The sequence below is a fragment of the Ambystoma mexicanum genome, chromosome 11 (genome assembly GCF_040938575.1).
Source record: "Ambystoma mexicanum isolate Mex_15411 chromosome 11, UKY_AmexF1_1, whole genome shotgun sequence".
In the NCBI taxonomy this organism is placed as follows: domain Eukaryota; kingdom Metazoa; phylum Chordata; class Amphibia; order Caudata; family Ambystomatidae; genus Ambystoma; species Ambystoma mexicanum.
In genome coordinates, this window is record NC_090934.1 from 1,173,628,522 (window position 1) to 1,173,640,644 (window position 12,123).

General features: G+C 49.3%; 1 protein-coding gene across 4 annotated transcripts in view; it reads left to right on the top strand.

The window, feature by feature from the left end:
- VPS13C (vacuolar protein sorting 13 homolog C) overlaps window positions 1–12,123 on the top strand; it is a 5,236,720-nt gene that overhangs the window by 940,095 nt on the left and 4,284,502 nt on the right. For all 4 annotated transcript variants that reach the window (XM_069624493.1, XM_069624490.1, XM_069624491.1 and 1 more), the window contains one exon: window positions 10,520–10,626. In XM_069624493.1, the coding sequence (XP_069480594.1) occupies window positions 10,520–10,626 (107 nt within the window). The remainder of the gene's footprint in view (window positions 1–10,519; window positions 10,627–12,123) is intronic.

A 12,123-nucleotide genomic window follows, 5' to 3' on the forward strand; every position in this document is an offset into this window, starting at 1 on the left:
GGGTTACAGGGGTGTGGTACACCAGTCTGAGGAGTGCTACAGAGAGTAGTAGAGGGAGAGGCAGGAGAAGGAAAGAAGGACGTTAATGAGAGATGGCAGGATTTGGTCAAAGTGAAGGAGGTTGGGTTGAAGACCCTGAACCAGGATAGTACCTGTGTGATAGACATTAACGAAGCAACATGAAGTTGGGAAGCCGGCAAAGAGGACTTCCCACTTGGTACCACCGTTGATGGGAGATGTGGAAGGAGAGAGAATAGAGATGAGATGGGGTGGAGGGGTCCATATATCAGGAGAGGGGACAGAGAAGATTTTATCCGTGAAGACCTCTGGAGGAAGCTCTGACATAGGTGTCTGTAATGGGAAGGCCAGGGTTTACACTCAAGTTGTCTTTTTTGTGTTTTTTTTTTTACCAGATTACATGAGGGGGGGGGAATAGGTGATGGTGTAGCAGTTAGAGAACATGGGTGAGATGGAGAGAGCCATATGGGCGGCAGAGGTTGGACAAGGAGTGAATAAAGAGTGACTGCACAGCACAGTTCTAGCTAACTCACCAAGAAGCCTAGTGGCAGTAGTCATAAATGCAATCCCGAAAGGAAATTCAATTTTAGGAGACAAGAGGTGCAAGGACGAAAGGTGGCACAAAAGTATTCATTTGTGCCTCCTTTAAAAAAAAAATCAAATCTAGGTGTGTGTACTTTTTCATCTGTGCACCTCTAGTGTAGGGGCAGGCTTCCGCCTTCCGGTGCCCCTGATTGGTTAATGATGAAGAGGCATCCTTTGAGGGCATGGGACAGCTGCCTTGTATGAATGGCTCCACAAAGCTAGAAACAGTCAGCCACATTGCAGAGTGGGAGACTCTGTGTTCACGAATAACAAATGCCCCCAAATAACATTTTCAATCATAAAAGTGCTCCCAAACAAAAACGCTTTGTAAATGGGTTGTCGGTGTGGGGGAAATTGATACAAGTAACAACTGAAGTCAAACACTTGTATATTAGCGCGATAGAATTAAAATATCAATATCAACAAAGTTGTGCTATTTAACAAGTACAATTGTGTGTTACCTAAGGAGAATGTGAATGTACAGAGAGGCCTGATAAGAGTATAGGGTAGTGAACCTTTTTGGAAAGAGATACTTGGCAGGAGAGTATAACGGGGGATCTGTGTGAGCCAAAAGGGGAGATATTCCGGGCAGGAGAGTAAACCAGGATATCGAGAGTTTCAGTTGATAAGTTTTCTGGCAGGAGAGTATACTGGGAAACTGACTTTTAACTGGTGTGTTGAAGAGACTTTGAAAAGACTTACCTTTTGCCATACTTGAATCACTATTGGGGAAAATACATTTTGTTTTTCCATCCTAAAAGACTAAGAGAGACTTCCTCTTTGCTATATTCCAACCAGTGTTGTGGAAGGAACATTTGTTTGCCATCCTGAGGAAAGTATTAGGTACAAGAGACATTTGTATTGCCTTTATCCAGGGGATGGGAACCGGGAACCAACCCATGGACACAAGAATTGCTTTGCTTGAAGTTATGTTTGTTCTTGCACATTTCTGTTGAGTTAAAATCTGAAACATTTACCTTGCACTTTTTCCTTGTGTATGTTAGTGTGGGATTCAGATTTAGTTTGGACACAAAGTCAGCCCGCTTTAGTCTTGGTTTCCTAGGAGAGGAAATTCATGTTGAGACGGGGAAAGTTAGGCCTTTATCCCAACACCTTTATGTTAATAAAATGGCTAATGTTGAGAATATTACCACTTTGTATCTGCCTGCCATTTCTGATCCCTCACAGACTACAAGCCCTGGAATGGGGTAGAGAGATCCTGGAGTGGGGTAAAAAGAACCAATATTCTCCTGAGTGGTGTAAAGTAGACCAAGAGACTCCAAACTGGGGGGAAAGAGAGACGAGAAACCCTGCAGTAGACTTGCAAGATCCAAAAGAAGCCGCCCACCCCCCCCCGCCCTGGAGTGGAATGGAAGAAAGACCCGAAATGTCCCACTGGTGGGAAAGGGATAGCCCGGAAACCCTGAAGTGGGGACCGAGAGAAACGACACATCCCAGGTGGGAAGCAGACACCAAGGAAAACATTGAGTGGGAAGAACAAACCAAGACCCCAAGGTGGGGAAAAGTTGTAAGAACGAACAAACAGATTAACAGACTGTTATTCAAACAGGGTGAAGATAACCATGAATTAAAGAATGTATCCTACATGAGAGAGACTAGGAATCAAACTGTAAAGATATGAATATAAACTGCACTCGAACTGACAAAGGAATAGCCCAACACCCAATAACTAATATTTTGGCACAACCAATGTTAAAAGAGGTGAGGTCCAGAGTACTTAGCCATTCCTTAACAAGTGGTGTAGATCCCAGAATATTTGTTATTCTTTTTTATAGTCCGAGACATGTTAGGCCAGAATAGGTTTTTAAGACGGAGGACGGTGTTCTTTTGTATTTGTACATCAGATGAACACTTTTCCTTATACTTAATTTTTAATAGAATAGGGTGATCTTTAGACTTTAAGGAGAAAATAGGTTTACTTAAACACTTAATAAACCACACTAAGAAAAATATGGCACCTTGTCGGTCTCCTGATTCTTATCTACCACAGTACCTTGTGTAAGGAAGCACCATTACCTTTATTTTGGATCCATGAAGTTAGAGATAATTGCCTTCATCCGGTAATATGAGTGGTCCAGACCTTAGTCTGCGATAGTACAAGGGTACCTTGATAATTTGTCTACTACTTAGGTTTAAAATTGAAAGTTCTATTGTTCCTTGCAGGCACTTGTATACACACTGAGCAGTGATGAATAACACCTATAGGATTATGCCGTAGACCTTCCATATCTCGGTCTTGAGGAATCCAGGGATCCACTTTTGATTTTCATGCTATGGTTGTGGAGGAATAATTAAAGCTACTGTAGGGCAAAGCCTTGTTGGGCATGGCTTACGTAGGAAGCTTTTCATGCATTAAGGGGTTTACAAAAGCTATAGCCTTGGCGACCACTAGGGGCTGTGTCTAATGGCGGACGCGTGAGGCTCGAGCTCCGTCCCCACTGCATAGCCCAATGAGCTAAACTCACTCCCGGCTGGGATTTTATGGAAAAGAAAACCTGGCGGAGAGTCCCCTGGCCCGCACCGACAGCCCTTTCATTGAACGAGAGCCTGTAGATTAGCAGAACGGCACTCCAGGAGGGAGAGCTGGGGTATGGACACCTAGAAGGCGCGAAACTCAGAGTAGCGACGGCCCAGTCGTAGAGTCGAGCAGCCCACCGGCGCAGCTGACAGTAGGCGGGACACTGGAGAACACCAGAGGCCGGCGGCAACCCTCGACTGCAGGGACTGAGCTTATGCCCACGAAGCTGGAGCCCGGAGGTCAGCGAGGTGACACCCAAGTCAGGAAAATCGAGCGACGCTGACCGCAGAGACCGGAGGCTTGTGTAGGAGAAGGCCTGGCCGTGGACCCAGATACTCCACCGGTTCCGCTCAAAGCGGACGGATCCCCAGTGGAAGTCAGAACCCCTCAGTGCCTACAGAACATTGCAAGACGAGGAGCAAACTCTGGAAGGGAGGACGGGCCATCGTCGGGAGAGCGCCTGCCCCGGATTGGCGTAGTGACGCTTGTACGGATCCGAAGGGAAGAGTTCATCGCACTGGCTCATCGGAGACTTTGAGTGCGGTGAGAGGATGCTTGGCCCACGTATCGTCAACGACCAGGGAGAGGCTGTGCTGGGGGACTGGCGAGCCCGCAGTGCATCCCCGGCCCATCCACAATGAAGTTGGAGAGAAGAGGTGAGGACGGACGGACAAAGGGGTGTGAGGAGGGCCCCGGAAGGCGCCAGCTCACAAGCCAGGGTACCCACCTACTGTCTGCAAACACCTTGAGGCATGCTGTCAGGATTGGGACCCAGGAGGTATTTTCCACCTTGTCTCCCCGTAGCGCGGGACCCCAGCCGCCTCCGAGGATGCTGAGCCCCGCGCCAGTAGAGGGCTGTCATCGGGAGGAGTCCAGGAGGAAAAGGAGGGAAGGCGGACATTGAGGAATCCCCCCCAAACAGAAAGCCGGGAGATCCCAGGCAGGGTCCCTAACTGTGCCCGTACAGGAGACTGGCGCTTCACCCAGGGGACCACGCCCCGGCAGCGAATGGAATCCCGCAGGGAGACCGGGTCAAACACACACGGCATATGTGGGACACAAGTAAAAGGCATTGGCTTCCACAAACCTGACCCCGGTGGCACTACGGACCGTACACTTTCGCCAACCCTCAGCCTGAAAGACTGGGCACATGGAGAGGGATTAGGGCTGCAACTTAGACAGGAGAGAGGGCGACGGGGTGGAAGGAGGTGAGACCCAGAGGAGGGAGGCTCCGCACCTGGGGATCCACCCAGAGCTCAGCTCCAGGCCAGACCCAAAAAGTCCCAAAGGAGCCCCTGGCACGCAGCAGAGACTTGCCAGAACACGGATCCTCGGCCCCCAGACACGCAGGAAATAATGGAGAAGCCTCAGGCGGGGTGACGGGGGCAGCCGGTAGGAGAGGCCGGTGGCCGGGACCATACCCCAGTGGTCCTGAGAATCAAGACCCTGGAGCAGTCCCCAGCAGTCACTCCACACAATAGGGCGCACTTTTGTCCCAACGCTTTCGTAGACCACAATTAGTGCATGAGGAAGGACCTCACGACACCCGACAGAATGTCCGCAGGGAGTTACCCTCCCACTCCCCGGCACTCACCAAGAAGGACCTAAACGACATTCTACAAGACATTAAAGCTATTAGGACGGATATACATGCCTCAATAGTAGACCTCAGAGGAAGAGTGGATACTCTAGAAGAGAAAATGGAAGGTATGGCGAACCACCTCCAGACGGACCTGTTAGACATGAAATACGAGGCAAGGCTAACTGATCTTGAAACGAGTGGAGGACATACTACTAAAGATGGACTATCTTGAAAACAAAGAATGCCGAAACAATTTGTGAATTCTGGGGGTGGCTCAACAGAGGGGTGAGACAGCGGCGGACGTAGGGAGGAAGGTTCAAGGACTAATACACCAACTCCTTGCCTTGGAAGTGGGCAAGGAAGTCCAGCTGGAAAGAGCTCACAGAGGTGGCGGCAGCAGAGGAGGTGGCCCAAGATCCATTGTGGTGTGCTTCCTCAGTTATAGGTAAAAGATGGAGGTTTTGGAGAAGGCAACGAGACTGGGGAGCTTCAACTTCGAGGGGCATACAATCAGGATTTTCCAAGACTTGTCTGCCCTGACGCTCACTCGCAGAAGTGAGTGCCGTCCGCTCATACAATGGCTCACTGGGCAAGACATACGATATAGATGGTCCTATCCATTTGCCCTTTCGTTTGAACGGGACAGAGTCGAGTATCGAGTCACGAGTGGTAAGGAGGCACACCAGGTGCTTCAAGTTCTCAAAGGAGAGACCACTTCTGAGGAGAGGGAGAAGGTTGCACCGACACCCTCAGAGCACAGGAGAGAACCGGAGGGCCCCTGGGCCGTAAAGAAGAAGATGAAGGGCAAGAGAACATTTAAGAAACCAAACACGCCAACTCTCAACGAAGAAGAGAACTAGTTGATTTGGTTCACATGACAAGTGCAGGTAAGGAGGAGGACGACGGAGCCCTGCCGGGGGTGACGAGGAGATAAGATCAGCAGTGCACGGACGATTCTCATCCCCTAGTGGCTTGCCTACAGGCAGGCGTCTCAAATACTGGGGGATGCGGGGGGAGAGGAAAGAACTGGGATTGGATGCTCCCAGGTACAGCACAGATTGGGCTAAAAAAGAAAGACGAGTAGCCTCCAAGAAGCCGGAGGTGATGTGCGTGCTAAGATAACTTTAGATGACGAACCTTGAGACAAGGGGCCAAGTCGAGACTTTTAAACTGGGATCACTAAATGTAAAGGGCTTTAACTCGCCAAGAAAGCGCTCGCTGCTGGGGAGAGAAATTAGAAATGCGGGGTTAGATGCTCTCCTAGTACAAGAAACCAGAACAGTGAAGGGTGAAGAGAGGCAAATCCCTGGTCCCCATGTGGGTCAGGCATACTGGGCGTCAGGCCCCTCCAAGAAATGGGGCGTTGGGATCCTACTCCACAGAAAACATAGGTTCACTGAGCCAACGGTATGGGGCAGAGCAGATGGGAGGGCTCTAGTGGTGTCAGGGAACCTATACAACACCAGAATAACTATAGCAGCTATATACTGCCCGAATGTGCGCCAGATGCAATTCATTGAGGAGCATTGGGGGAGGTACTAGACAGAGTGGAAGGGCTCCTCCTTTTGGGAGGTTACTTTAACATGTGGGCAGACCGGGGATTGGACCATAGCGGGAAGCTCATCCCCACAGGTAGTAGGGGCGGGGGGCAGGCACATCGGGGGTTTATAGACTTAATGTGGAACCAAGGGCTGGTTGACGTTTGGAGGGAGACACACCTGGCCACGGACGGCTATACATTCTACTCAGCAGTTCACAGTTCTAGAACCAGGATAGATTACATATTCTTAGAACATCAGCATATGGGTAGAGTCGATAAATGGGACCATTGCCCTGTCAGCTGGTCAGACCACGACCTGGTGGGGGCGGACATTACTATGGCAAGATTGAAACCCAGGGAATCACTGTGGCGATGTAACAACCTTTTATTGAGGGACAGGGTCTTCAGAGATGAGATGGAAGAGGCTATTAAAGAATACTTTGCGTCAAACGACACTGGAGAAGTACAACGGGAGATAGTACGGGAGGCTGCTAAAGCAACATTACGGGGCAGGCTGATTAGCGAGGGGGTGGCTAAGAAGAGGATCAGGACCTTTCTGGCCCACAAACTGAGGACAGAGATACGCCTACTGGAGAAGGTTGAGGGGAAGAGGGACAAGGTGAGGGAGAAGGACCTGGGGATTGCTAGAGGAAAAAAGCTGGAATTGAGAGAAATGGAGATGGGCAAAATTATAGAAGGCCTCCAACACCTGAGACAAAAATATTACAAGAAAGGGGATAAGGTGGATGCTATGCTGGCAGCTAAACTTCGAGGTCAACGGGCAGACAGATGGGTGGTAAAGATCAAAGATGAGAGACAGGGGGTGCGGTAGGACCCAGAGGCAATAGCGGGAGCATTTGCTAGTTTTTATGAGACCTTGAATGGGAAGGAGGGAGACAAGGTGGGGGGGCACTGGGTTCCTACCTGGAGGGGGTAGCCCTACCGGCTCTTAGATATGGAGAGGCCTCCACCTTAGAAGCGCCAATAACTGAAGAGGAAGTCCTCAGGGCAATAGCGGCTTTGAAGCTGGGGAAGGCCCCGGTAGAGAATGGGTTCACTCCGAGCTCCTATAAGACCTTTGCAGGCCAGCTGGCAGGTAGCAGGCCTATTCTCGAACATTATGGCAACGGGGAGAGCTCCTCCATCCTTCGCAAAGGCCTTAATCACGGTAATCCCCAAGGAAGGGAAGGAACCGGCAGATTGCCGGTCCTATAGGCCAATCTCCCTCTTGAATGTTTGCACAAAGCTGTTCACTAGGATAATCGTAACGAGAATAGAGGGCCTTATGCCAAAACTCATCCACTCTGACCAGGTGGGCTTTATACAAGGAAGACAGGGAGAAGACACCATGAGAAAGACTGCACCTCATGAGAGAGGCAGTGGCCGTGGCCGGGGGAGGGGGGCAATCCGGTCCTAGTGACCGGGTGGACTGGGGGTTCATACATAGTATTGGAGAAATTAGGTTTTGGCGGGAGGGACTCCGACAAGCAATTAAAGCCCTGTACGCTGATCCAACGCTAGAGTCACGGAAAATGGGCAAATATCTCACATATTTAAACTCCAGAGGGGGACCCGAAAGGGGTGCCCCCTCTCACCCTTATTGTTTGCTATGACTATGGCGATACTGGCAAAATACCTTAGAGGGTCCCCCGAGGTAATAGGCATTAACGTGGGAGACAGAACCTTTAAACTCGGCCTCTACGCGGATGATATAATGCTCCACCTATGACACCCAGCCCAGTCAGTCCCAGCGGCTCTGCAGGCGATAAAGGAATTCGGACGCTTCTCAGGTTTTAAAGTAAACATAGGTAAATCTGTAATCTTCCCTTTCGCTCTGGACTCAGCCATGAACATTGCAGAGCTAGTCCTCCTGTGTCTTCGAATACAAACGGAGGAGGTGAAATACCTGGGGATAAACATTGTTTGACCCGATGGGGACCTGGGCCGGGCAAACTACCCCCCTGTTTGATAAGTTATTCATGGAAATGGAAGGGTGTAACAGAGAGCAGATATCGTGGATGGGGCGGGTAAATGCGATTAAAATGAACCTCCTCCCTAGGGTGTTATATTTGTTTCAGATGCTCCCTATGGAAGTCCCTGAAGGTTATCTGAGGGAAGCGAAGAAGCGCATAACGAGATTTCTATGGCAGGGCCAGAAACCCAGGGTAGGATATGAGACCCTCACGCTCCCAAAGGAGAAAGGCGGGGTAGCCCTCCCCGACCTACAGGCCTACTACAGAGCAGCTCAACTAAGGGCTCTGGCCCCCCACTTTAGAGAAGATGCAGACAAACAATGGGTTTACTTGGAAAACTTTCATCTGCGCCCAGTAACCGTGGGGGAGTGGTTGTGGGTCCCACTGGGCCACCTCCCTAGGCGGATTAGAGAACACCCATTCCTGGGGACCATGTGGAAAGCATTAGCAGGAAAGGGAAAGGGGGATATAGTGACCACCTGGCCTTCCCCGATGAGTCACATATGTTCCCCACCAGTGAGGGAGGCTATCCCAGGCCATGAACACTTTCAGACCTGGTTTGAGGCAGGGCTCTGCAGGTTGAGCCAGCTGGTAAAGGAAAATACTTCCATAAGCATCCAAAATCTAGAAGAAGTACTGGCCATTGGCAGGCTATCTCCACTCCTTTGCCTAAGGCTGAAAGGGATATTTATGGCTGGGAAATGGAAGCCTCTCATACAGAAGACCCTCACCCCAGAAGAGAAGGTCTTGGATACAGATGCAGACATGAAAGGGCTCATCTCTGTCCTGTAGAGGGCACTATTGATACCCCGAGAAGGAGCGACCAGGGGTCTCAGAACGAAATGGGAGAGGGACCTGGGTTATGAAATAGGGGAATGTCTCTGGGTGCGACTGTGTTGGAGGGCATTTAAGACCTCAATTTACTGTCAATATAAGAGGCATGTTCTAAAACTGCTTCACAGGTGGCAGTACGATCCGGTCAAACTCTCCAGGATGTTTCCAGCGGTCGACCCCCACTGCAGGCATGGATGCGGGGAAAGAGCCAACTATTGGCAGATGTGGTGGACGTGACAGAAAGTACAGACATACTGGTCAGAAGTGCTGAGCTGGATTAAAGAGGCGGGAGCAGGATCGTTCACACTGGACCTAATCCTGGTGCTGTTTGGTTTGGAAAGTAGGGATGAGCAATGGGACAAGCTCCCTTACCTCGCGCACTTCCTACTTTTGGCGGCTAGAGCCTGTAGAGCTAGATCTTGGAAAAGGGCCTTCCTCCCCACGATGTGAGAATGGGTGAGAATGGCCAAGGACATCTATTTCATGGAAGAAATTACAGCAGCAATACAGGGGTCCAGTGTGCTAGTGGAGACAGTGGCTTCAGTTCCTTAATACTTTCATTAACCCTGAAAGTACAGACTGAAGGCCCAGAAGAACAATGACAGAGGCCCAATTAGGCTCTCATCTTGGGTAGCAGGGATTACGTTCCTGGAGAGTCATTGCATAAACGACGGTATAGAGCATGGTTGGGACTACCGACAGAGGAGTGATATGGGCACGTTGAGCCAGAAATCCAAGACTGTGCCGTGAAGGGGGTTGGAGGGAAGGGGGAGGGGAGGGTAAACAACTCCGGGAATTAGTTTGTATGAGGTTATTAGGGGCATGTTCCCCACTTGGTTTACCCAGAAAGTTATTTGTTATTTCCACAAAAACCAATACAAATAAATTAAAGAAAAAAGCTTTATCCTCGTGCTGTGACATTGTGGCAGTGGAATGTGGAGTTCCTTGCACCCCCCTAGCCCCACATACCGTCATAGTAGGATGACACAGCATCTAGTTTCACATGATCTTTGGAGATGTTGAAATGGGTGGGGGAGAGTGTATTATAATAGTTATATTTTTAAACCCTGACTGTCAATGTGTCCCTCGTGCCACCCTTATCACCCCCCCCCTCCCCGTATGCTGGTCTCGGGGGGTCATCATGGGGAGTTGTGGATGGAAAATGGTTGCTAAGAGGAGAGGGGGCAACTATTAAATAAGGTGGTGCATTTTTCCACAGGGATCCAATTGACCGCTCTCTCCCAGTTGTCAATCTGAACCCCTCGGTGGAATACATATTAGTTGTTTATAGTTACCCAATTACAATTCTATTTGCCATTCTCATAAATGGTCAAAGCAGGATTTAATCACTGCGCCCCACACTGTCCTTAATGTTTTTGTCAAATTGATCACAAATGCTACAAAAGTAAGGGAATCTAATTGTGCTTTTGTTTTGATTTAATTTGTAGTATCTCAGTATGATTGACATGCTGGAATCAGTAGATTACATGGTAAGGAATGCACCCTACCGGAAGTACAGGCCAGATCAACCGCTACAGAACAACTATAGACTATGGTAAGAAGTAAAGTATGTAAACAAAATATAGATTTTATTACATAGGATCAAGTGTACCAGACTGAAAAAGTTGTATGTCAAAGTTTCTCATCTCAGAACGTGCACAATAGCTCATTGTGTTAACAAAATACAGATTTAGGCAATGTTTTCTGTTAACAGGGAACTGTTTGCCCATATTGCCTCATTCGAAGTAGACGGTGGAGGAGACGCATGTGGGGGAAAACTACTTGTGATTCCGGTGGATTGGTGTACACAATGTTATTAAAAGCAATAACCGGACATACCAGACAGCAGCACAAGACTTTGATACAAGTGTTTCCCTTCCCTCAATGCCCCGTTCTGCGATGCCCAACTAAACAAATTTTTTCCAAAGGAAGGGGTGGTCCCAACCGGTGAAGGTTGCATACTGAACTCATTTTCGTAGCGGGGAATAAAGCCTCATTATACAAGCCTTTAACACCAGCTGCGTTCTTTCATGTAATCCAGTGTTATTAGAGAGGTTAACCTGTCGTAATTCAGTTAGTCAAGATGAATATACCCCTTCAAGATTCACACACGCTTTGAAGCAGGCAAGAACGCTTGAATATGACGACTTGCGCCTACTAAAAAGCGGGAACCTAAAACACGCTTGCATATTCCAAAAGGGAAACGCGTCCGAAGCAAGAGATGTGAAGGCGAGCATTCCAACAAGCTATGTGGGGGCCTACATTGAAAAGATGTGCAGTAAAATCTACTATCCTTGCATTAGCAAGAAACAGTGGGCCTCATTACACGTTGCGCGCTAAAAATCGCAAATTACTGGCATGGCGCCCTTAACGTGTCCGCCCTCGCATGAGGGCGCTAATAGCATACCATTACGAGTACGCGGACAGGAGCATCGCGCCATGCCGGTAATGCCCCAACTGCCATGCCGCTAAACTCCCCCAATAGTCCCTTACCGGCTTCGACGACAGTGCAGATAGCACCTCCGCCTTGACGCAGCATGCAAATAGTGGTCACCGCTAATAGCGGTGACCGTTAAATAGCGGAACCGGAAACGGCGTCATCGCACAGGAACGGGAAAGAGCAGGCGGCCATCTTTAAAAACACAATCCATTGCCATCCTCTGCCCCCTGGACCTGTTTGTAGGTCTTTGCTGTTGGAAAATATCTGGAACACCCTTACCATGCCCAAGGCTCTCAAAAAAACAGCTGACCGCCAGCGGAAAGAAAAGTTTTCGACTGAGGAGCTACTAATGCTGACAGAGACCCTATCTGAAAATGCTGCAGTGGTCTTCGCAAACGACATGCAGCGGGATACACTCCTCCAAAAAAAAAGCAATCTGGGAGGAGGTGGCACTGAAAGTAAGTGCTGTGGGCACCAGCACCCGCAATGTACGTGAGTGCCGGAAAAGATGGGATGACCTTAGACTCCGGGTCAGAATGATCTTAGCAGAAAATCACAACATTGCCACAGCCGGTAGATCGGGGTCACCAATCAAACTAAAAGAATGGGAGG